The sequence below is a fragment of the Gastrolobium bilobum genome, unplaced genomic scaffold, assembly GCF_033153095.1.
Source record: "Gastrolobium bilobum isolate Gb01-03AN ecotype WA unplaced genomic scaffold, APGP_CSIRO_Gbil_v1 utg3778, whole genome shotgun sequence".
Classification (NCBI taxonomy): Eukaryota; Viridiplantae; Streptophyta; class Magnoliopsida; order Fabales; family Fabaceae; genus Gastrolobium; species Gastrolobium bilobum.
Window position 1 is genome coordinate 43,809 of NW_026900154.1, and position 22,849 is coordinate 66,657.

The window sequence follows — 22,849 nt, forward strand, 5'->3', positions numbered from 1 at the left end:
TAATATAATTTTCTCAACCAGTAAAATTTATGATAAAATTTTGTTTGTAATTTTTTGCAATTGATCTTGTAAACATTGGGGTTTTTATTCTACGTGATGAGAGTTTTCTAGCAATATATCATATGCATGTTTTCATTGAGTATTCCAATAAAATTTCGAATCTGAATTTCTGGGTTTTATTACATGGAAGTTTAGAAAATTTCCCAAATTATTTTCAATCGATGCATTGAAACCTTAAATTGCTTTGGAGCTTTTGAAAAACAAGTTTTTAGTGATCTATTGATACAAAAATTGTTTGAAATCGTTTCATATAGCGAAAGAATTTCGTTCATGGATGTATTGTTATGAACATAGTGTTCATATTATGAAAGTTTAATTTTTCTTTAAATTGATCTTGTTTTATTGATGTAAAATGAAAATTAGTTTGAGGGGTTTTTGTTCCCATGTTGTTTTTCATTGTTTCATGTTATTTTTTAATACAAAAATCACACATTTTTGTGCCAATAAAAATTGTGATTCACGACTAATAGCTTGAAAAATTATATTAAAACTTTCAAAAACTCTAAAATATCGCTAAAAAATTTGCTGTTTTTGATATGGATTAGATTAAAATCTTGTTGGGTTGTTTCTTAGTTATTTTGCGATAAAAATTGTTCAAAAATTTGCTGTTTTTGAGCTTTGACGAAGCTCCTATGGCTGAACCCGATTTTGAGCGGGTCGACCTACCAAATGAAGAAGAAAACAATGCTACAGAAATCTCAAGAAATTCTTGGAGATAGGGTGAAATTGTGAAAGAGGCATCCTATTTATATTTCTCATTAGAAAGTCTCACAAAATTTACATCGATAGAAAATCGGAAAACACTTTCTCCTTTAATAGGAGAATTGTTTTCTCATGTTAGTAAGAGATCGTTTTGCGTGTAATATTTTTTTTTGTTTATGGTATGACCAACTTGAATTATGTATGTGTAGAAATTTTTTTAACCTCATGTTAAATGAGAAATACAAAGCTCATAGAAAATTCATCAAAATTGTCAGATTTTTTGAATACTATAAGATTATTTTTTCTTTGTTTAAAATCCTTATCGAATTACCAACGAATTTAAATGAACTCTAGAATAATTTTTTAAAATCCTAATTGAATACCATGTAACTTTTTTTAAATCTTGTAAAATCTTAATTGAGTACAAATTTCTATCCGAAAATAATTCATTAAAATCCTTTGAAATCTGAATCTAATGGATAGACCCTAATAATTTTGTTTTTATAACAATCATTTGGATTTATGGTAAACAAGTACAGGAAAATCATTTGGATTTGGATTTGGATTTCGATATCCTCCTAATAGAGAATAACGGGTGGATTCCAACGGATATGGAGTGGACGATTGCGATTGGCCAAAAGCCAAAGGGTCCCTTTGGAATAAAAAGGGTTTAGAGTAGATTGAATTCTAGTACCAAGTTAGTTAACTATTTTCCTACGAAAGTCGGAAACAAGCACCCTCGGACTTTTCGGAACAACATATGTGAACGGGAGACACAACCACACGAAACAAGAAAACAAGACACAAAGGAACAAACAACCCATTCCACTTCTGCAACAATCGAGAAACAATAAATCTAAATCTTTTTCATATCTTCCCATACATTTTTTCATTCTCTGCACAGATCCTTCTTTCTTCATCGCCTTCGAATTTTCACAATTTCTTTTTTGCTTTCATTCTCACACCAGTAAGCAATCACTCTCCATTTATCATTCCCATCTTTTTATTTTAACCGCTTTTGTTAACCGCTGTAACAGATTTCCTTATTTTAACGGTTGATTTGATTAAAGAAACTGCTTGATTAAATTAAATCCCAAAATTTTGCTCCTTTTTTTTTTTCTTTCTTTCTTTCCTTTTAATTTGAACTGTTGCTTGATTAGTTATTTTCTTTAAACTGAGGGTTGTGGTTGTGGTCCATGTTAGTTAAAGTTGATTCGCAGTTTATGGCATTGAATCTTGATGAGATTGGTGCTGGAATTAATTTTGTCATGACTTGGAATTATGTAAATTATTTTTGTTGACAGTGATCCTCTGTTGCATGTTGTGTTATTGTTCAAAGTGATCTTCTTGCCAGTTAGTCCAATTTCATGTTTATGCGTTCATGTATTTTTCACTTCAACCATGCAGCTATTCTATAAGGTTTGGGGAAGTTATAAAGAATCATCATGGTTACGAAAGGGAACCCCGGAGACAATAGAAATAATAAGAGTACTATGTCTGTTTTGATAGTAGTTGGCTTGTGTGGTTTCTTCTATATATTGGGTTTGTGGCAAAGGAGTGGTTTTGGAAAGGGAGACAGCATAGCTGTTGAGATTACTAAACATACGGATTGCAGTGTTCTCTCTGATCTAAACTATGAGACCCACCATGATGATGATGCCGGAACACCTGATAGTTCTGAAGCACAAGTCAAGGAGTTCAAGCCCTGCGATGATCGCTACATTGATTACACGCCTTGTCATGATCAAGCGCGAGCAATGACATTTCCCCGAGAAAATATGATGTATAGAGAAAGGCACTGTCCTCCTGAAGAAGATAAATTGTATTGTCTCATACCTGCACCTAGAGGATATGCAACACCATTTCCATGGCCCAAGAGTCGTGACTACGTACCGTATGCAAATGCGCCTTACAAGAGCCTGACAGTTGAGAAGGCTGTGCAGAATTGGATACAGTATGAAGGAAATGTATTCAGGTTCCCTGGTGGAGGAACACAGTTTCCCCAAGGAGCTGATGCTTACATTAATGAACTTGCATCTGTTATTCCATTGGACAATGGGATGGTGAGAACTGCATTAGATACTGGCTGTGGGGTAAGTCAAATCATAACTTAACATCCTTGTTTTGGTTGAATTCGTTTTGTTGGTCATCTACTTAATGTTTGCATGAAGAAATTCTTGTCCATAATGAGACATTCCTGGCTAATAATTTTTAGCTTTCCTCGTGTAACCTTCCGCTTCTGAATGCTTCATCCATGCATAAAATTTCTCACTTATTGAAATACAAATGTTTCTTTCCTGTTTTTACTTTTCAAATATTGTGCCTGTGTTTGTGCATGTAGCTTCCATTTGTTCTATATTCTATCTCATTTTCTGATTATTGATGGTGTTAGGTTGCTAGTTGGGGTGCATACCTGTTTAAGAAAAATGTTATTTCAATGTCAATTGCACCAAGGGACTCTCATGAAGCGCAAGTTCAATTTGCTTTGGAAAGAGGTGTTCCAGCAATCATTGGTGTTCTTGGAACCATAATGCTGCCTTTCCCTTCTGGAGCTTTCGACATGGCACATTGTTCTCGCTGCTTGATTCCTTGGGGTGGAAATGGTGAGAATAACTATGATGTTTCTGTCCTAGGACAACGAAAATATTCTTTAGTTCAACTAATAAATTTCTTGGTATCTCTTTAGGAAATGATTTCGTAGGTCAGTAGGGCTTCTATGGATGAAAAAGAAATGATTGTTATGATATATGCATGCATTATAATGATTCAAAGCCTGATTCAGCTGGAATACAATATAAGTTTAACAACTTAAAGATTGGCTTGTTGACTACTTGTATTTGTACGCATCAGCCTCAAACAACCTAAAATTATTTCAAGTATTAAAACTATGGTCTGCTGATTTATAATGATTTTCTAAATCCCCTTCTGTTATAATAGATTAATGCTTGATTTTATTTTATTTTTTAATTCATTGTGTTTCTTGTTTTCTTATTTTCTGTTTAATGGTTAGTTAACAAAAGCAGTACTTGGGATTTAAAAAATATTTTTGGAATTGTTCAGATGGTATGTACATGAAGGAAGTTGACCGAGTTCTTAGACCGGGTGGTTACTGGATACTTTCTGGCCCTCCTATTAACTGGAAGAATAGCTACCGAGCATGGCAACGTCCTGAAGAAGAGCTTGAGGAGGAGCAAAAGCAGATTGAGGATGTTGCTAAACTTCTTTGCTGGGAAAAGAAATATGAGAAGGGTGAAATTGCAATCTGGAGAAAAAGATTAAATTCTGATGAATGCAGTGAACAAGATACTCAGCCTACAATGTGTGAATCCACAAATTCTGATGATGTCTGGTAAAGTGCTTCACTTCATCCTTTTGCCCCTTCTCCTTTTGTTTCATTAATTACTTATTGCCAAGTTAGTAATTTATGTTCAGAAACTCAAATACCTATTTTTACTCTTGTGCCAGATTCTGTGTCAACTTGGAAGGACAATATGTATTTCAATTTAAATAACTGCTTAAAGTTCTTCTCAATTATACTTCTATTAATAACAATAATAGACCCTTTTTGTAAAACTGATAATCCTTTTCTGCCTTCAGTTGCTAATCCTAGTGGTTGTCCCAAACATATTTCCTAAGCTTTGTAATTGGGAGGATACTAGTTTGAATTTTATTCTATATGCATTATGTAAGATTATTTCTTGGCTTGTAAAATGCTGTCTTTCAAGATATTGAGGAATTGAGAAAATTTGTTTTTCAATTTTTCTGGGGATCTGATTTTTTCAGTCCTTTATGGTGGAAACTTACTATTGTCTATTGGCTTCAATACTTATCTGAAAGGTCTGAAAATGTCTAGGTACAAGAAGATGGAAAATTGTGTAACTCCAACTAAACCTAGTGGTTCATGGAAGCCATTCCCAGAGAGACTCAATGTGGATCCTTCCAGAATTACCAGTGGATCCATTCCTGGTGTATCTGTGAAGGTATTTGAGGAGGACAACCGATTATGGAAGAAGCATGTGAATGCCTACAAGCGGATCAACAAAATCATTGACTCAGGGAGGTATCGTAACATCATGGACATGAATGCTGGTCTGGGAAGTTTTGCTGCTGCCCTGGATTCTCCCAAATTATGGGTTATGAATGTTATGCCTACAATTGCTGAGAAAGCTAACCTGGGTGTTATATTCGAGCGTGGATTGATTGGCATTTATCACAATTGGTAACTTCTATGCATTGGTTTCCTTTCTTTTCTTTTTCATTTTGGTTCCTCCCCTTCAAATTTAATTTGTCATTGATCTGGTATGTTTCTATAAGTTTGTCCTTCTATCTATAAATTAAGATGTTAACTCTAGTATAAGAGTTGCTTTGACCTTCCACTGGACAAAGAGAAGTGTAAATAGTATGACACTTTGTGCATTGGAATTTTATAAGCCAGTCAAATAGGAATGTTTTGGTGATTTATTCAGAATTTTGAATGGTTGATCTGTTTTATTAAAGAAGAAAAAGTTTGTTGATATTACAGGGATTTAGGTAGAGAATGAGGAAAAGAGAGAACAACTTCTGAATAATAGAGTATAATATTGATATATGGTGTGTAATGATGTGTTACACAATATAAAGAAATAACTCTTATTTATACTAGTACTTAACTCTTAATTTTAATTAAATAAGGAAACAAATACAAAAGGGCCGTGTAGTACTAGACTCGTGGAGCTGATTATGTTCAACACCCTCACCTTTATCGCTCCATCGTAGGTGCCTTTAGTACGCACTATGCAGCATTAACTAGGCCTGAAATCAGTTAGTGTTAATAAAAGTCAGCAGTTGATTTCTCTCCTAGGTCCTTGAAGAGGATGGGAAAGTAGTCGAGCGATATCTCAAGGGTACTATCAGTCTATCTATGAAGCACCAATTCTGACACGGCGTTTTTCGATACGTTCCCGATACGGGGTGTTGATACGATACGTTTCCGATATGCGTATCCTATACGTTGGAATTTTTTTTTTCTGAGTATTGGTGCTTCATAGCAGTCTATCACTCATAGCTTACTTCTTCAGCTTAATTTTTATGATGCTGACTAGGTAAGTAATTGATACCATCCTAGTCAACAAATGATTTAGAAGGGTGTATAAAAGAAAGAGAAGCAGGAGAATATTGCATAATGCTGAGTCAGCAAAAGTTGTTAGGAGTGGAGATTAGTTGTGGGAAGGCACATGGATGGCATTGAGTCACGTAGGGGAAGCTGGTTCTATTTAGAGGAGGGGATCAACATTCTGATGGGGCATCTTGGAATATTGTTGGAAGAGGAACCTGGGAGAGAGTGAGGCCTCTCCAATTGTCTCACATTATCACTTTCCTTTGTTGCATTGTCATTTCATTTTCCAGTTCACTATTATTTTCCCTTTCCCTATAATTGCTGTCTCTGTTTACTGTCATTTGGTTGTAATGCCTCTTTGTAATTCCATGGATATATGAAAAGCTTGCCAAAATCCCCTGTTTTCTATTGTTTAGTCTGTTTTGTGTTGAAAGGTCTCTATCGAATTGGTATCAAAGCTATCTGATCCGGGTAGCTTTGAACCATATTGATAACAAAAAAAGAAAAAGAAAAAAAAGAAGAAAGAACAATTTCATAAAATGAGAATTCCTGTGTTTTCCGATGAAGAAAAAGCCTGGGATGGTTGATTCAAGCTGAACAGTATTTCGAGACACATGGAATTTCAGACAATGAAAAGCGAAACGAAGCTATGAAGGCGTTCATTGGTCAAGCTCACATCTGATATCGATACTGGATTTGGCATAACCCAAAAGCTAGTTGGTGGACCTTTTTAAAAGCTTTCTTCAAGTGAATTTCAACCGGAAGTTTGCTTGGAGCATGATGAAATTGGACCAGAGCATGAAGTTTACGACTCTGATCTAAAGTCAGAGGCAAAGATGACACCGTTGAAAGATAAGGAAGGAGAGGAGAAAATGAACAGAATATTTGAGGGAGAAGGTTCAGCAACCCCACCGCTAGAACAGCCACTTGCAGCGATGAAGCAATCAACTCTTGAGCATGAAAAAAATTCTGAACAACATCAACCATATGAGAAAGTATTGCAAGTAAAGGTGCTGCCACTTCCATCTGCAGTGGTGGCTGACCTATCCCCGTTGTTAAGATCATCAGACTTGGACCTTAGAAACAGTGCATGGCGAACAATAGAGATGGCTGTAGATGAATGTGGAACACACGAAAGAACGTGATACGATTAATGTAAATGAAACACAAATTTACTGAATATTCCTCTTTGTATTGATATTTTGTGAACAAACAAGCAAAAAGAAAAGCATTACATCTGGTTCTCCATAGTGATGCTATGGATCAGTGTTTAAAGGAAAGAAAAATACAAGAGACGCCCATGCACTCTCTTAAGAAAATACATAACAAACTTGACCCCTTGATACCACTAGCACCTTGTCCTCAAGGTGAAGTTCTGGAAATTGGTCATCCAAAGTAACAAAATCCTCCCACGAGTTTTCGAATTCTGGTAGCTCGTACCATTTGACCAGCACTTGAACATTGCCCTGAGCATCCCTGTGCCAATCCAGAATAGCCTCAGGCTTCACCTTTAATTCCCATTCAGCATTCATTCCTTCTGGAAATGGTTGCACGTTATGCACCAACGGATCAGCTTTTTTAAGCAAAGATACATGGAAAACCGGATGAATTTTACATCCAACCGGTAAAGATACACGATATGCAGCCATTCCAATCTTTTCCTCCACTGAAAAGGGCCCATAAAAACGAGGACTCAATTTCTCATTGATTCTTGTTGCTAGTGTTTTCAATCGATAAGGTTGAATCCGTAGGTATACACTATCCCCTACCTCAAACTATACATCTCTTCGATGTTTATCCGCCTGTACCTTCATCCGATTTTGAGCTTTCTCTAAAGACACTTTCAACTCATCCAAAATGACTTCCCTTTCTGCCAATAAAGAAGACACTGCATCCACCTTCAAAAAACTATTTCTGACCCGTAGTATTTGTGGAGGATCAATTCCGTAAAGTGCCTTGAATGGTGTCATTCCGGTTGATTTTTTATATGTAGTATTGTACCAGAACTCAGCTCAATCCAGCAATCTTGGCCAACTCTTCGGTTTAGGGCCACAGAAACAACGGAGGTACGTCTCCAATCCTCTATTAACCACCTCAGTTTGCCCATTTGATTGTGGGTGATACGTTGTACTGTAATGCAACTTAGTACCAGCGAACTTGAATAATTCCGACCAGAATTTGCTCAAAAAAACCTTGTCTCTATCTGATACTACCACTAAAGGGAAGTCATGCAAACGGACAACTTCCTTAACAAACAACTCTGCCACATTCTTTGCTGAATAAGGATGAGACAACACCATAAAGTGGGCATATTTTGTCAAACGATCAACCACTACAAAAATGGTGTCAACCCCAAATGCTCTAGGGAGACCACCAATAAAATCCATTGAGATTTCAGACCAAACCTGTGTGGTAATGGGAAATGGCTGTAGGAGACCAGTAGGTGACAAATTATGGACCTTGTTTTGTTGACAAACTGAACAAGCCTTAACATACTGTTGATTGAATTTTCTCATTCATTCCCAATATACTACCCCCAGTACTTTGTTATATGTCCGAGAAAAACCCGAATGTCCGCCCACATTAGAATCATGAAACTCATGCAGAATTAGGGGAATAAATCTAGAAGATGAAGATAGTACTAACATGTCCTTGTAGAACAGTCTTCCTCCCACTAATTTAAACCCCACATGTGCATCAGAATTCAATATCAAAGCTTGTATGATTTTGCGCAGCTTCGAATCTCCTTGGACCTTCTTATCCACCTCCTCCAATTCACGAAGCTGTACCTGAGAAAGTGAGGAATAAAACATAGTTCTAGAAAGAGCATCTGCCACTACATTTTCTTTCCCGGGTTGATACTGAATTTCGAAGTCATAGCCCAATAATTTAGATGTCCACCTTTGTTGATCTTCTCCTAAAATACTCTGGTTCAATAAGAACATGAGACTTTTCTAGTCAGTTTTAACTATAAAATGCCTTCGTAGAAGATACGGACGCCATTTCTTGACTGCAAAGACGATTGCCATTAATTTCTTCTCATAAACCGATTTGGGCAAAGCAACTTTGGAAAAACCTTGGCTAAAGTAAGCCAAAGGTTGCATAAGCACTGCTCCTATACCCTTCCCTGAAGCATCCGTTACCATCGTAAACACCTTTGAAAGATCGGGTAATGCTAGCACTGGCATACTGGTCATGGCTTTTTTTAACACTTGAAATTCCTCCTCTGTTGATTTCTCCCACTTGAATCCTTCTTTTTTCAGCAAGTGTGTCAAAGGCTGAGCTATTTTCCCGTAGTTTCACAAATTTACGATAATAACCAGTGAGTCCCAAAAAACCCCGCAATTCCTTCACATTCCTAGGGCTCGGCCACTCCACCATGGCCTGGATTTTATTGGGGTCAGCACTAACACCATAAGCAGTGTTAAAATGACCCAGATATTCAATCCTACTTTGCCCCAATTTACATTTTTTCTTGTTAACAAGCAGCTTGTGCTTTTGTAGAGCTGAGAATACTGATTGAAGATGTTCAATATGTTCCACGGAGTTCTTATTATAAATCAAAATATCATCGAAAAATACCAAAATGAACTTCCTCAAAAAATTCTTCAGTACCTCGTTCATAAGAGCATTAAAGGTTGACGGAGCATTCGTGAGTCCAAACGGCATCACTAAGTATTCATAATGACCCTCGTGCGTCCTGAATGTTGTTTTGGGAATGTCCTCCTCCTTCATTTTGATTTAATGGTAACCGGATTTTAAATCCAGTTTACTGAACACACTAGATCCCCCAAGTTCATCCAATAATTCCTCTACCGCCGGTATTGGAAATTTGTCAGGGACTGTCATTTTATTCAACGCCCTGTAATCCACACAAACTCTCCGACTGCCATCTTTTTTTTTACCAGAATGATCGGGCTAGAATATGGACTAACACTGGGTCTAATAAACCCATCACTCATTAATTCAACAATCAATTTCTCTATCTCTGTTTTCTAATAATAGGGATACCTGTATGGGCGACAGTTAGGCACCTGACTCCCTGGTTTCAAGATGATCGAGAGATCTCTGGTTCGTTGAGGGGGAATTCTCGTTGGTCTTGAAAAGAGATCTTCAAATTCCTCCAGTAAAGCTGCTAACTCCTTCCATTCATGAGGAAAAATACTTTGATCATCCTTCACTTCCTGATTACTTCCCTCATTTTCTACATAATACCCCTGACCCGTTTGCAGAAAGGCCTTGGTCATGGACTTAAGAGATGACAGGGTTCTGGATAAAGAGGGATCACCCTTGACGAAGGTCTCCTTGCCTGGTTCTCCATACCTGAGAGTCATTTCTCTGAAATTAGCCCTAATTTCTCCTAATTCCCTCAACCAATCAAGCCACAGGACAATGTCAGCTCCCCTTAATGCGAAGATGAATAAATCTTGCACAATTTCATGATTTTGAACCCTGACTTTCACCTTCCTGCACACCCCATTGCATTCTATCTTGTGTCCGTCTCCAACTTCTACCTTGAATGACGGTGTCTCCTCCACCTTTAATCCTAGGCGTTGCACCACCTCTGCCTTCACAAAGTTGCTGGACGCACCACAATCTATGAGCACCTCCAATCTTTCCCCTTCGACTTCGCCCCAAACCTTCATCGACTGATTTGAAGTGAGGCCCATCATATTATGCAAGGTTAACTGTAACGGCAACTCTTCCTCTTCGCAAAGTGGTTCCAAATCCACCTCCACGCCGTCGTTGTCTCCATCGTCCATAATTAGAAGATGGAGTTGTCTGGATGTACAGCGATGCTCCGGTGACCATTTCTCTTCGCATCGAAAACACAGTCCTCTATTCCTTTGATCCGTTGCTTCCGCGTTCGAAAGTCGTCGGAACCGACTCTTCTGGCTCTTCTCCCTTTGGTTTGTCGTAGAACTTCCCTGAGACACAGCTCCAGCTTCGCCGCGAATTAGGGCATTAGTTTTCGGACTTCCAACGTTGCTAGCTTGACCCGAGTCTAATGAAGTGAGTGAGTTCTGCTTACTAAAGCCTCCCTTGGAATACATGGATTGGCCACTAACTCGTAATGGGCCATTGAGCATTTTAGGCCCAAAATAACCCACCCCCTCATCTGCCCAAGCTGAGTTCCTCTGGTCAATCCTTTGGGCCAATTTCAACATTAAAGCTAAATTCAGCCCAGGAGTCATAAGGATCTCTTGTCTTATGCTAAGCTGCAGCCCACTCAACCATGCACCCTTCAACATCTCTTCATCTGCGTAACGCATCGTCCCTACCACTGCTTTGAACTCGTTTCTGAACTCCTTCACCGAACTTGTTTGTTTCAGTGAGTAAAGCGGACCGTAAGGATTGTCCAATAATTCCGACTGAAATTGGCACAACACCTCTCGCTGAAACTGCCCCCAAGTCGCCGTAGGTTTATCCAGCTTCGACCAACGGTACCAATTTAGTGCTTCTCCTCCAAGACCAGCATCACAGTCGGAACCTTAGCCTCTTCCTCAACTTCATTCACCTGAAAATACCTCTCCACTTTGCTGAGCCACGCATAAGCATTTTCCCCTGAGAAAATGGGGACATCCAATCTTCTGATTCGAGGATCCATGTAGATCCCTCCCCTGTGATTTCCATGAGATTCCTTCGAACTATTTCTCCTTCGGTTCTCTTCTCCACGGTTGTGCCTATTGCGAAATTCTTTAGAACGGAGCTGCTCCATTCCCGCACCCAGTTCCCTTAATTGCTGGATGATTTCAGCTTGATTTGCATCACTGGCATCCATCCTTCGTATTAACTCCTCCTGAGCTTGCTCACCACGACGAAATCTCTCCTCCTTGCCTTCCATATTTCTCGTCATTACCATAACCCAGCTCCCACTCGGAGCTTTGATACCAATTTGATGCGATTAATGTAAATGAAACACAAATTTACTGAATATTCCTCTTTGTATTGATATTTTTTGAACAAACAAGCAATAAGAAAAGCATTACATCTGGTTCTCCATAGTGATGCTATGGATCAGTGTTTAAAGGAAAGAAAAATACAAGACGCCCCTGCACTTTCTTAAGAAAATACATAACAAACTTGACCCCTTGGTACCCCCTATTCCCTTCTCACCCGTCTACTAATACTCATTCTTTCTAGCTAACTTGTGATGCGTTGGACGTCGTTCTCCTCTAACAATTTGTCTGACTTAGCAGTAACCTACTGATTGGCATTGACCTCTTTGGCCTTAATTCCTCTTCTCTTTACGTAGACTTTGTGCAATTGGGCCTTACGTAATTGGGCTCTATCAAAATGCAACAGAGAAGAGATACACCACTAGGTCAAAGTTGGAATTGGGCCAATCTCAAAATCCAGCCCAAATAAAGGTGTTGTCTTTTCCAACCCAACTCAATAGTTATTTTTTATATGTTTCTATTTTGTTGGAAGATTGAGCTTGTGAGCGCATGAATTTGTTTGAGTTAGATGAGCCCAAAAAACATGATAAATATCTATGCAAGTTGGACTTGGATGCCCAGGAACAAAGGATCATGAGTGGGCTTGTTGGGTTAGTCATGGACTCTTTGGTTCATTTTTCTTCTAAACTACAAAGCTTCATCTTCTTGATTGGTGACGGGGACAACTGCTGGGAACGATGTGGGGCGCGAAGCCGTGACTGCTCCAGGTGGGAAATTGCTACCATCTTCGTTCCATGGTGTTGTGAGGTATTGTTGGGGAGCTTATACCGGAGGTGGTGGAACTGTTGGCCATTGGAGGGGGGTCTTCATGTTTGTGTCAAGGCTGCGACAGAGCTTCGATTGGAAGAAGCGAAGCTTGAGAAGGAGGTGAATAGCAACAACGGTCACGTGGTGGGTGCCGATTGGCTGCGAGACTTGGAACTTCGACCCCAAACTCTTGCTCAGGGCACTAGTTTGTGACACCCTCAACGACATTTGCAGGTTGTGAACATTTGTGAGGTTTGGGCTGTAAATAGAATTGATGCATTCAAGGTTCTTCTTGTGCTGGAAAATGGTGATCAAATTTAAAAAATGGTTATTGAAGACTTTGCCTCATACATAATGGAGGAAGTTATTTCAAGAGGAGTTCTATATTTGTCCATCGATAGTAGTCAAATTTTTACAACAGAGGTTGAGACTAATGTGCTCGGGGCAGCAGCTGAAATAGAACAATGGGTCCTAGTAGTTATAGAGATTTTGGTTGGATTACAAGGTGCTGATGATTATTTATATTCCAATTTCATGGATGTGGTAGCACTTAAATATGAAATAATGTTATATTAATCTGATACAAAGAGTTACAATATAGAGACTCTAATGGACTTAATTGAGAAGCCCAGAACTAATCCAAAAGAATATTTACAGATAGGAAGTAATCTAATCATATCTAATCTAACACTCCCCCTCAAGCTGGTGCGTATATATTGTGAGCACCAAGCTTGCTACAAATGTATTCAACCCGAGGACCTCTAAGAGCTTTAGTGAAGACATCCGCTAGTTGATCATTAGAGTTGACAAAAACTGTCTTGATTTCTCCTGACTGAATCCTTTCTCGAATGAAATGACAATCAATCTCTATATGTTTGGTTCTCTCATGAAATACAGGATTAGAGGATATATGTAGCGCAGCTTGATTATCACAAATGAGTGTCATGGGTTGTTCTGTTCACAAAGATGAAGCTCTTGAATCAACTGCTTTAACCAGATTAACTCACATGTAGTAATTGCCATTGCACGATACTCAGCTTCTGCACTAGATCGAGCAACAACAGGTTGTTTCTTGCTCTTCCAAGAAATTAAGTTTCCTCCAAAGAAGATACAATAGCCAGAAGTAGAGCGCCTGTCTGAAGGTGATCCTGCCCAATCAGCATCTGAATAACCACAAATTTCTGTATTTCCCTGATCCAAATACAACAAACCTTTTCCTGGTGCTCCTTTGATGTATCGGAGGATCCTCACAGCAGCATCCCAATAAGAATCACAAGGGGAATCAAGGAACTGACTAGCCGTACTAACAGCGAAAGAAATGTCTGGCCTAGTTACAGTAAGATAATTGAGCTTCCCAATTAGCCTCCGATAACGACCAGAATCAGATAACGGCTCCCCCTGTCCGGGCAATAACTTGACATTGGGATCCATGGGTGTATCAGTTGGTTTACACCCCAACATACCAGTTTCTTCTAGGATATCCAAGGCATACTTCCTTTGACAGATAGAAATGTCCTGTCTAGATTGTGCTACTTCAATTCCCAAGAAGTAACGCAGCTTCCCGAGGTCCTTTGTTTGAAATTGACTGAATAAATACTGTTTTAACTGACGAATTCCAGCTTGATCACTCCCGGTGAGAATGATGTCATCAACATAGACTAACAAATAGATGCACTTATCAGGAGATGTGATCCTATAAAATACAGAATGGTCAACTTTACTGCGAATTAAGCCAAACACCTGAACAGCAGAACTGAAGCGACTGAACCATGCCCGAGGAGACTACTTGAGACCATATAAGGATTTGCGAAGACGACACACCTTCCCAGACTCCCCCTGAGCAACAAAACCAGGTGGTTGCTCCATATAAGCTTCTTGTAAATCACCATGAAGAAAGGCATTTTTTATGTCAAGTTGAAGGAGTGGCTAGTGACGAACAGCAGTAAGAGCAAGAAATAGGCGAACTGACGCCATCTTAGCGACCAGAGAGAATGTATCGCTATAATCAAGGCCGAAGATTTGAGTAAAACCGTTTGCAACTAGGCGTGCCTTGAGTCGATCAACATGGCCATCAGGTCCAACTTTCACAGTAAAAACCCAGCGACAACCAACTATAGACTTCTCTGGAGGAGCAGAAACAAGGTCCCAAGTGCCATTGGAATGAAGTGCAGTCATCTCATCAAGCATCGCTTGGCGCCACCCTGGATGGGAAAGTGCTTCACCTGTGGTCTTAGGAATAGAAACAGAAGAAAGACTAGAAACAAAGGTGAAATGAGGTGGGAAAGACGGTCATAGTTCAAAAAGGTATAAAGAGGATAAGGGTTACAAGTAGTACGTGTACCTTTTCTTTGAGCAATGGGAAAAGCCTATGGTGAAGGATCCGGAAGGGAAGAATCAACAGCAGTGGGCGATGAGTCAGCAAGAGTCGAGTCGACAGGAGGCACAGTTTTGCGACGCTGATAGGTGAGAAGTGGACAGTCCTCAGGTATGGAAGCAACAGGTTGCTCATCTGGAATAGAAGCACCTGCAGCTGGCAAAGACAAGTCAAGAAAAGGAACAGGAAGAACATGATCAACCTGTGACAGTTGAGATGGGATAGAATTAAAGGGTTGTTGATCAAGAAAAGTGACATCAGCAGAAACAAAGTAACACTTATGATCGGGAGAATAACAATGATAACCCATTTGAAGACGAGAATAACCAAGAAAATTACATTTAAAGGCTTTGGATGTTAACTTGTCCGTACCAGGAGTGAGATCATGAACAAAACAGGTACAACCAAAGACATGTGGGGATAGAGGATAGAGAAGAACATCTGGAAGCAATAAGTTATAAGGAATGTCATTATTAAGCACAGATGAAGGCATACGGTTGATGAGAAAACAAGAGGCAAGGACTGCATCGGCCCAGAAGTGAAGAGGAACATGCATGTGAATAAGAAGAGTCCGTGAAGTCTCAATGAGATGTCTGTTTTTACGTTCAGCTACTCCATTTTTTTGTGGAGTGTGAGGACAAGTAGTTTGGTGTAAAGTACCCTGTGTGGCTAAGAAATTAGAAAAGACAACAGAAACATATTCCTTAGCATTATCACTATGTAAAATTCGAATAGAAGCACCAAATTGAGTATGAATTTCAGCAGAAAATTTTTGATAAATAGAAAATAACTCAGAACGGTTTTTTCATTAAATAAATCCAAGTACAACGTGAAAAATCATCAATAAAGGTAACAAAATACCGAAAACCTAAAACAGACACACTACGACTAGGACCCCAAATATCTGAATGAATAACTGAAAAAGGAGCATCAGCTCGTTTGTTGACTCGATTAGCAAAGGATGAGCATATGTGCTTCCCTTGCTAACATGACTGACAATCTAAAGTCTGAAGACCGAATAAAAAAGGAACCATCTTCTGCAATTTTGAAAGACTAGGATACCCAAGGCTACTGTGGATGAGTTATGGAGATTCTGTGAGAGAACAAGCAACTGAAGGACTCGGCACAACCAGGTAGAACAGACCCCGTGACTCACGGCCCACTCCAATTGTCTTCCCCGTACCCGGGTCCTGCACAGAAACAGAATGGTTTGAGAAGGTGACAATACAGTTAAGAGAGTTGATCAATTTACTAACAGATATTAAATTATAAGGGATGTCAGGAATGTAATAGACAGATGTCAAGGTCAATGAGGAGGCTGGACAGATTTGTCCAATCCCATGAACAGAGGCCTTAGTGCCATCAGCAAGAGTAAAAGAGGGTAAATTATCAGAATATGTAAGGGATGAAAAGAGTTCCTTATTACCACAGAGGTGATCAGTAGCACCTAAGTCAAATATCCAAGGACCAAGTGATGCAGAATGAGAAACACAAGCAACGGGATTACCAGTTTCTGAAGCAGAGGCCTGAGACTGAGGAAAGGCCTTCCTGAGAAGAGTCTGGAGTGCTGCATAGTCTTCAGAGGAGAGAGAGATTGTACCATTTGAAGCAGTATCCGATTGAGCTATATTAGCAACTTGAGAAGGTTGCAGGTGAGGATACTTTGTGTAGCAACGTTCCTCATAATGACCAAGTTGCTGACAATAATGACAACGAGGTCGCTGACCACGTCCTCCCTGGCCTCTACCACGACCACGTCCACCTCCAATGTTCCCGCGAAAGTCAGTACGGGAAACTAGAGCAGTGGAATCAACAACAGCAGATGATGCAGGAGCAGATTTCTTATTAAGATTCAGAAGACGCTGATACGTCATTGATAGATCAGGATCCCCACTAGTCAAGATAGTAACCCGGACATTATCATATTCTTCAGGGAGACCAGAAAGTGTGGCAACCATAAAGAGACGTTCCACCTGTTTCCGATATGCAGAAGCATCAGTAGGGTAGGGCAACATATCCAAATATGTCTGCATCAAAGATCGACTTTTGCCAACATATGTCTCCATCTGAGTGTCAGATGATTTGCGCAGATCCATAAACTGAGACATGATGGAATAGAGCTACTGAACATCATTAGTGTAGAGGTGTTTTGCTTCCTCCCACACTTCAGTGCAAGTTTGAAAAGAATAGAAGATGTCCAAAACGACTGGATCAATAGACTGCCAAAGGATACTCAGAAGCTGGTTGTCAAGCCTTTCCCAATCAGATTTTTCCTCCTTGGGAATATCAGTAGATTTAGTCGTGAGATGGTTCCCATGTCCCTGTCCAAAGAACCAAACTCGAACAGAGGTTGCCCAGTTCTTGTAATTAACAGAACCCTTCAGCTTTGAAGAGGTAATGGGCCCAACATTGGTGGAGATGACATTACGGGAACTTTTGGCAGGACGAGAGGGAGAACTGGTCTCCGAGTGAATAGTAGAAGATGCTTCCATTATAATAAATCACAAGGATAAACAACCAAGTGAATGGAAACTAACCTGACCGCGAATCAAGAAGAGGTACGCACAAAAAGTGAGACCCACAAAGAACCACAGATCTGGAAAGAGGAGGAGGAGGCGAGCTTCTCTGTCCAAGACCGACCGGAAAAAGCTACCGGAACAGTGCACATGCGCCGGCAGAAGGTGGCGCGTGAGCACCACGCGCAGAGGAGACCGGTGGCGCGTGACGGCTGCGATGGTGGTCAGACTTCCACAGACTTGGTCGCCGGGAGGAGACGGTTCTGATCGCGTGTGGTCTGGGCTGAAAACTCGCCGGAAAACTTCTTCGGCGGCCTGAACAGTGACAGACGGTGGTTCCGGTGACCGTCGGAGGTGCTGACGCATTCGGAAATTACTCAGAAGGGGCTTACAGCCCTTGATGGCTTGTCGGAAGGACGCACAACAAAGAAAAGAGGACTCCTAAGCAGTGGGCTTAGGTTTTAAAGCGAAAACAAGGTTTTTAGCAGAAGCGAGGGTCCCCAGAACAAAAGAGCTCTGGTACCAACTTAAATATGAAATAATATGTTGTTATATTAATCTGATATAAAGAGTTACAATATATAGAGACCTTAATGGGCTTAAGTGAGAAGCCCAGAACTAATCCAAAAGAATATTTACAGATAGGAAGTAATCTAATCATATCTAATCATATCTATTCTAACAGTAGCAATGTGGGCTGCTACAAAATTTCTAGATATTGGCAATATTATGACTGGTGTGGCAAGTAAAGCCAACATTTTTACTAGTGCAGAGACCCTTGACAGCTTATTCACAAAACCACATGGAAGAATTGAAGAGGGGCAATGGGTTCCCGGTGGAGGTTATATTCATGCATTAGTTGGCCATTACGTTTCAAGCAATGGGACCCTAGAAATTGATCATCGCCTTGAGGACAAGGTGATTTTTAGGTGGGGAGTATTGATACGATCCTAGTCAGTAAACAGTTTAGAAGGGTGTATAAAAGAAAGAGAAGCAGGGGAATATTGCATTATGTTGAGTAAGCAAAAGTTGTTAGGAGTGGAGACTAGTTGTGGGAAGGCACATTGGATGGCATTGGGTCACGTAGGGGGAGCTGGTTCTATTTGGAGGAGGGGATCAGCATTCTGATGAGAATCTTGGAATATTGTTGGAAGAGGAACCTTGGGAGAGAGTGAGACCTCTCCAATTGTCTCACATTATCATTTTCCTTTGTTGCATTGTCATTTCGTTTTCCAGTTCACTGTTATTTTTCCTTTCCCTATAATTGCTGTCTCTGTTTATTGTCATTTGGTTGTAATGTCTCTTTGTAATTCCATGGATATATGAAAATCTTGGTTTATCAGATCAAAATCCCGAGTTTTCTGTTGTTTGGTCTGTTTTGTGTTGAAGGTCTTTATTAGTAATCCAGATGATAGACTGTCCACATCTGGGTCCTGCATCTTTCTTGGGCCCAATCTCATTTTCTAGTAGTCCAAGATACAACCCCTCTCATTCCAGCACAGTGGCTGAATACCGTAGTTTGGAAAACATTGCCTCAAAGATCTTGTGGATTCAAATTCCTTTTCAAGAGCTAAAATCTCATATACTCCCATTATTTTCTGTGACAACCTGAGCACCGTTTCACTCTAATATATCGCTGTCCTGCATTTGAGAACAGAGCACATAGAACTTGACCTCTTCTTCTTTGTCCATGAGAAGGTCATTAGCAGGAGTCTCACAATGCAGCACATCCCTGTGCAGGATCAGATAGCCGATGCTTCAACTAAAGCTCTTTCCTCACTGCGGTTTTGTTAACTACATGAACTAAGGGCCGTGTATCAATTTTCATTGTGCAGCTCACCCTTAGTTTAAGGGAAAGGGGTATATGACTCTAATTGTGTACTGTGTACTTACAACACTTGTGCATTGTGTATCTGTGCCGAGTCTGCAATAAATCTGAATTTGTTGAACAATTGTCAGTTTTGGCTGTCAGTTAGTTACATAACTTTTGAGACAGTTACACCTATAAAAGAATGTACTTGTGTAAACCAGAGACAATAATTTCATTCCATTCTGAATCACTTCAAAGAACTCTCTTTTCTCTCCTGTCTCTCTTCTTACATTTTCTTAGTTCTATCAATGTCCATATATCCCTACTTTTTGTGACACTCATTATTCCTTAGTTCAAAACTGAACCTGTTAGGCTGGTCAAAGTCATTTTGTTGAAGGACTTGGTTGAGTTAATTGCTCAGGTGCAGAAATGATAATTAGTCGAAGGTAATGAAACATAAGCACAGGATGAAAAATAGTTTATATACTGCCGAACTTTCTGTACTAGGATCACATTCACAAATTCTTAAGAAATAATTTCTGCTAAACTTTGCTTTCAATGGATTTCCATTTTATTTACTATGCAAGAATTTTAATCTGAATTTAGTGCAGCAATGTTAAGTAAGACAGAGATAGTTAATGTTGAGTTTAGCTGGCATATTAATAGTTATGTTCTCATACTGTTCAAATGGGAAAAGAAGGGGGTAAGAGAGACCCTTGTTCTGTTGAATAATTCTTTTTCCTACCAGGTGTGAAGCCTTTTCCACATATCCAAGGACCTATGACCTCATCCATGCAAATGGTGTTTTCAGCTTATACAAGAATGAGTAAGTTTATTTCTTTCGCATTTCCTTTTATATTTTTACCTTTATCCCATATGAATTATAGTTTTTCATGGCTAGTTGTAATTGTCTAAGCACCTGGTTAGACTAAATGAAGGTTCTGTAACCGGAAAGATAACTACATATTGGTAAACATGCTAAATGTTTATAATAGATCCTGTTGTAGATAGTAGAAACCACCTGGGAAACAGGTGTGTAAGGAAAAACAACTACTTCAGGCTTTCCCTGACTCAAATGATCAATACAGGTGTAATGCAGAAGACATTCTATTGGAGATGGACCGTATCTTACGGCCAGAAGGAGCAGTAATATTCCGAGATCAAATGGATGTGCTAATGAAGGTGAAAAGAATTGTGAGAGGAATGAGATGGAATATCAAAATGGTGGATCATGAGGATGGTCCACTGGTTTCGGAGAAGGTGTTGTTTGCTGTCAAGCAGTATTGGGTTGCAGGTGACAACACCACAAGCTCAGAGTGATGGCACAAGCAGTATTGAGTTCCAAACAGCTGACAAAATTATTCTACTTGTGATTTTGATTCAAGATATTTCCAACTTATGTAAGTAGCTTGGGGACCTGAAATTATCTGGTGTCTAACATCAGAGGCGGGCATATATTTATTTTGTTAAATGTAGAGTTAGTAGATGTCCTTATTTTTTTATGATTCATAAATCATAGTCAGCAGATTTCTTTATTTGGCTTCTCCCTCTCTTGAGTCACACATTGGTTCTTTTAATAACGAAAAAGAAAACAAACTCAGGTCTAAGTGGGAGCTAGGTAGCTTTACATTTTCACCTTCTTTTTGGTTAGCCATTGTCTCCTGCTTTATGAATGAATTTTAGGTATTATGTGTCTTATATTCATTTTATAACTTTAATTAATTCCAATAGATGTGGTTCCTGGCTTAAAGTTCTCCATGAGCAACATCTTTTGGGCTTGTTAAGCTTTGCTGCCTGAACTGGTTTTGGCATTACTGTTAGTCCAAGGTTAAGGTTCGTAAATTCATGAGCAACATGTTTTTGAACTTTTTCCGAAAAATTAAGGAATTTTTTTATTGGGATTAATGTTTTATGAGATAATTTTATCTTCTATACACATATAAAGTACGTGCGACCCATGTGGGGCCATGTGAAGAAAAGAAAGAGAGAGAAAAAATGGGAAAAAAGTCTCTAATGTTACTTTATATAACATTGTCTAATGTTTATCGAAACGACATCGTTTTGGGGTTAAAGAATTAAAAAATTAGAATGATAAAGACTATTATAACCCTGAAATAAATTAAAATTACAAAAACACCATGATTTCAGTTCCAAAATGGCGTCGTTTCGATAAACATTAGATAAAGTTATCTAAAGTAACTTTAGAAAAAACAAACCCAAAAAAAATATAGGTTCTAGATACTTTTTTTGTTGTTGGTATAATCTGAAAGTTTTCTCGTTCAACTTTATTCGGTCATTATTTTTATGGATGTATAAGAAATAAAATTATCCCATATGAGAAATATTAATCCGAGGAAAACGTTGAGGGTATTTATAAAACTTTTCCTTTACTTAATTAATAGCGAGTATTTACGAAAAACACTTAATATTATAAAATTTAATTTGATTTGTGATTGTTGAATGTGTATAAAGACTATATGTCTATATCGATATAATTGGAATAACGGTAGATAATTTTTATTGGAGTTTGATAAGTCTGGGGTGATATTTAAGACAACTTACATCTGCATCTGGACTAAAGCTTCCCATTTATTAGGCTTTATCTTAAGTATTTCTTTTTCTGGTTTGCCTTTAGCATTTTTTTATACACTGCCTTTTAGCATTTTATTTTTTTGGTAAACACCTTTTAGCATTTTTATTAGGCTTTCGGGTTGGTTGATATTTGCTACATAGGTCGAAACATAATTAACCTTAAGTGACTCATTTGAATTTTTTGGGTTCAAACTACTGGTGGAGTCAGGAAATTTTGTAAAGGGGAACAAAATTATAACTGTAATATTGTTTTTTTAAGTTACAATTATTTATGAGAAAAATATTTGTTCTTTTAAAGGACATAGAGTTGTGTCTTTTTCTTACTTAAGATGATATAATTTAATGTCTTCTAAAAGAATAAACAACAAACCCTTTATTTATATCACTAAAAGAATACCGATGATGCTCACGATTAAAGACTTGTATCAAGTTAAAAGACTGTGATCCCTATCTATATGGAAAAAAAATCATAAATGATAACTCACAACTAAGAGCCTGTTTGGATCCTCTCATTTTTTAAGCTAGAAGCTACTTACAAGTTAAAGTTAAAAAAAAGAGTTTAAAAAAAATGATAAAAGTTATTTGGTAATTATATAAAATATTTAGCTTAAAAGTACATAATTCAAGAAAATTATCTCTCTATCTTTATAACTCTTCATTTAAAAAAAAAAACACATAATTCAAGAAAAGTAGATAAAAACTTAAAAAAGAGCTTCTTCTACGAGCTTTTGACTTTTTTTTTCATTATAAAAAAAAGAGTTTTTCATTATAAAAATTTTTCTCAAAACCTATTTAGTTTAACTTGTGCTTATAAATAGTTTCAAACTTAAAAAAAAAATTCCCTCTATTCCCTCTCTCGCTCCCCCACTTTCAAACTATAATATTCAAATTTTAAAAAAAAAATTAAATTAAAAAAAAAATGAAAAATGACGCCATTAGCGCCAGAATTGGCGCCTTTGGCGCCAAGAGTCCAAAGAAAAAAAAAAAGAAAAG

General features: G+C 38.5%; 1 protein-coding gene across 1 annotated transcript; it reads left to right on the forward strand.

Annotated features, from left to right (window-relative positions):
• The first annotated feature begins 1,505 nt into the window (after window positions 1-1,505).
• On the forward strand, window positions 1,506-20,997 carry LOC133295526 (probable methyltransferase PMT2). Its single transcript, XM_061494364.1, has 7 exons — window positions 1,506-1,729; window positions 2,170-2,855; window positions 3,155-3,365; window positions 3,823-4,111; window positions 4,616-4,981; window positions 20,013-20,090; window positions 20,353-20,997. Exons 2-7 carry the CDS (start codon window positions 2,208-2,210, stop codon window positions 20,582-20,584), a joined length of 1,824 nt encoding a protein of 607 aa, XP_061350348.1. The 5' UTR covers window positions 1,506-1,729; window positions 2,170-2,207; the 3' UTR covers window positions 20,585-20,997.
• The last annotated feature ends 1,852 nt before the right edge of the window (window positions 20,998-22,849 follow it).

What these genes read in the sequence shown, in the direction of transcription:
- LOC133295526 (XM_061494364.1), top strand. Translation starts at nt 2,208, where the DNA reads ATGGTTACGAAAGGGAACCCCGGAGACAATAGAAATAATAAGAGTACT. An exon ending in CATTAGATACTGGCTGTGGG is followed by an intron (nt 2,856 to 3,154) that starts GTAAGTCAAATC and finishes TGATGGTGTTAG; the next exon opens with GTTGCTAGTTGGGGTGCATA. An exon ending in ACAAATTCTGATGATGTCTG is followed by an intron (nt 4,112 to 4,615) that starts GTAAAGTGCTTC and finishes GAAAATGTCTAG; the next exon opens with GTACAAGAAGATGGAAAATT.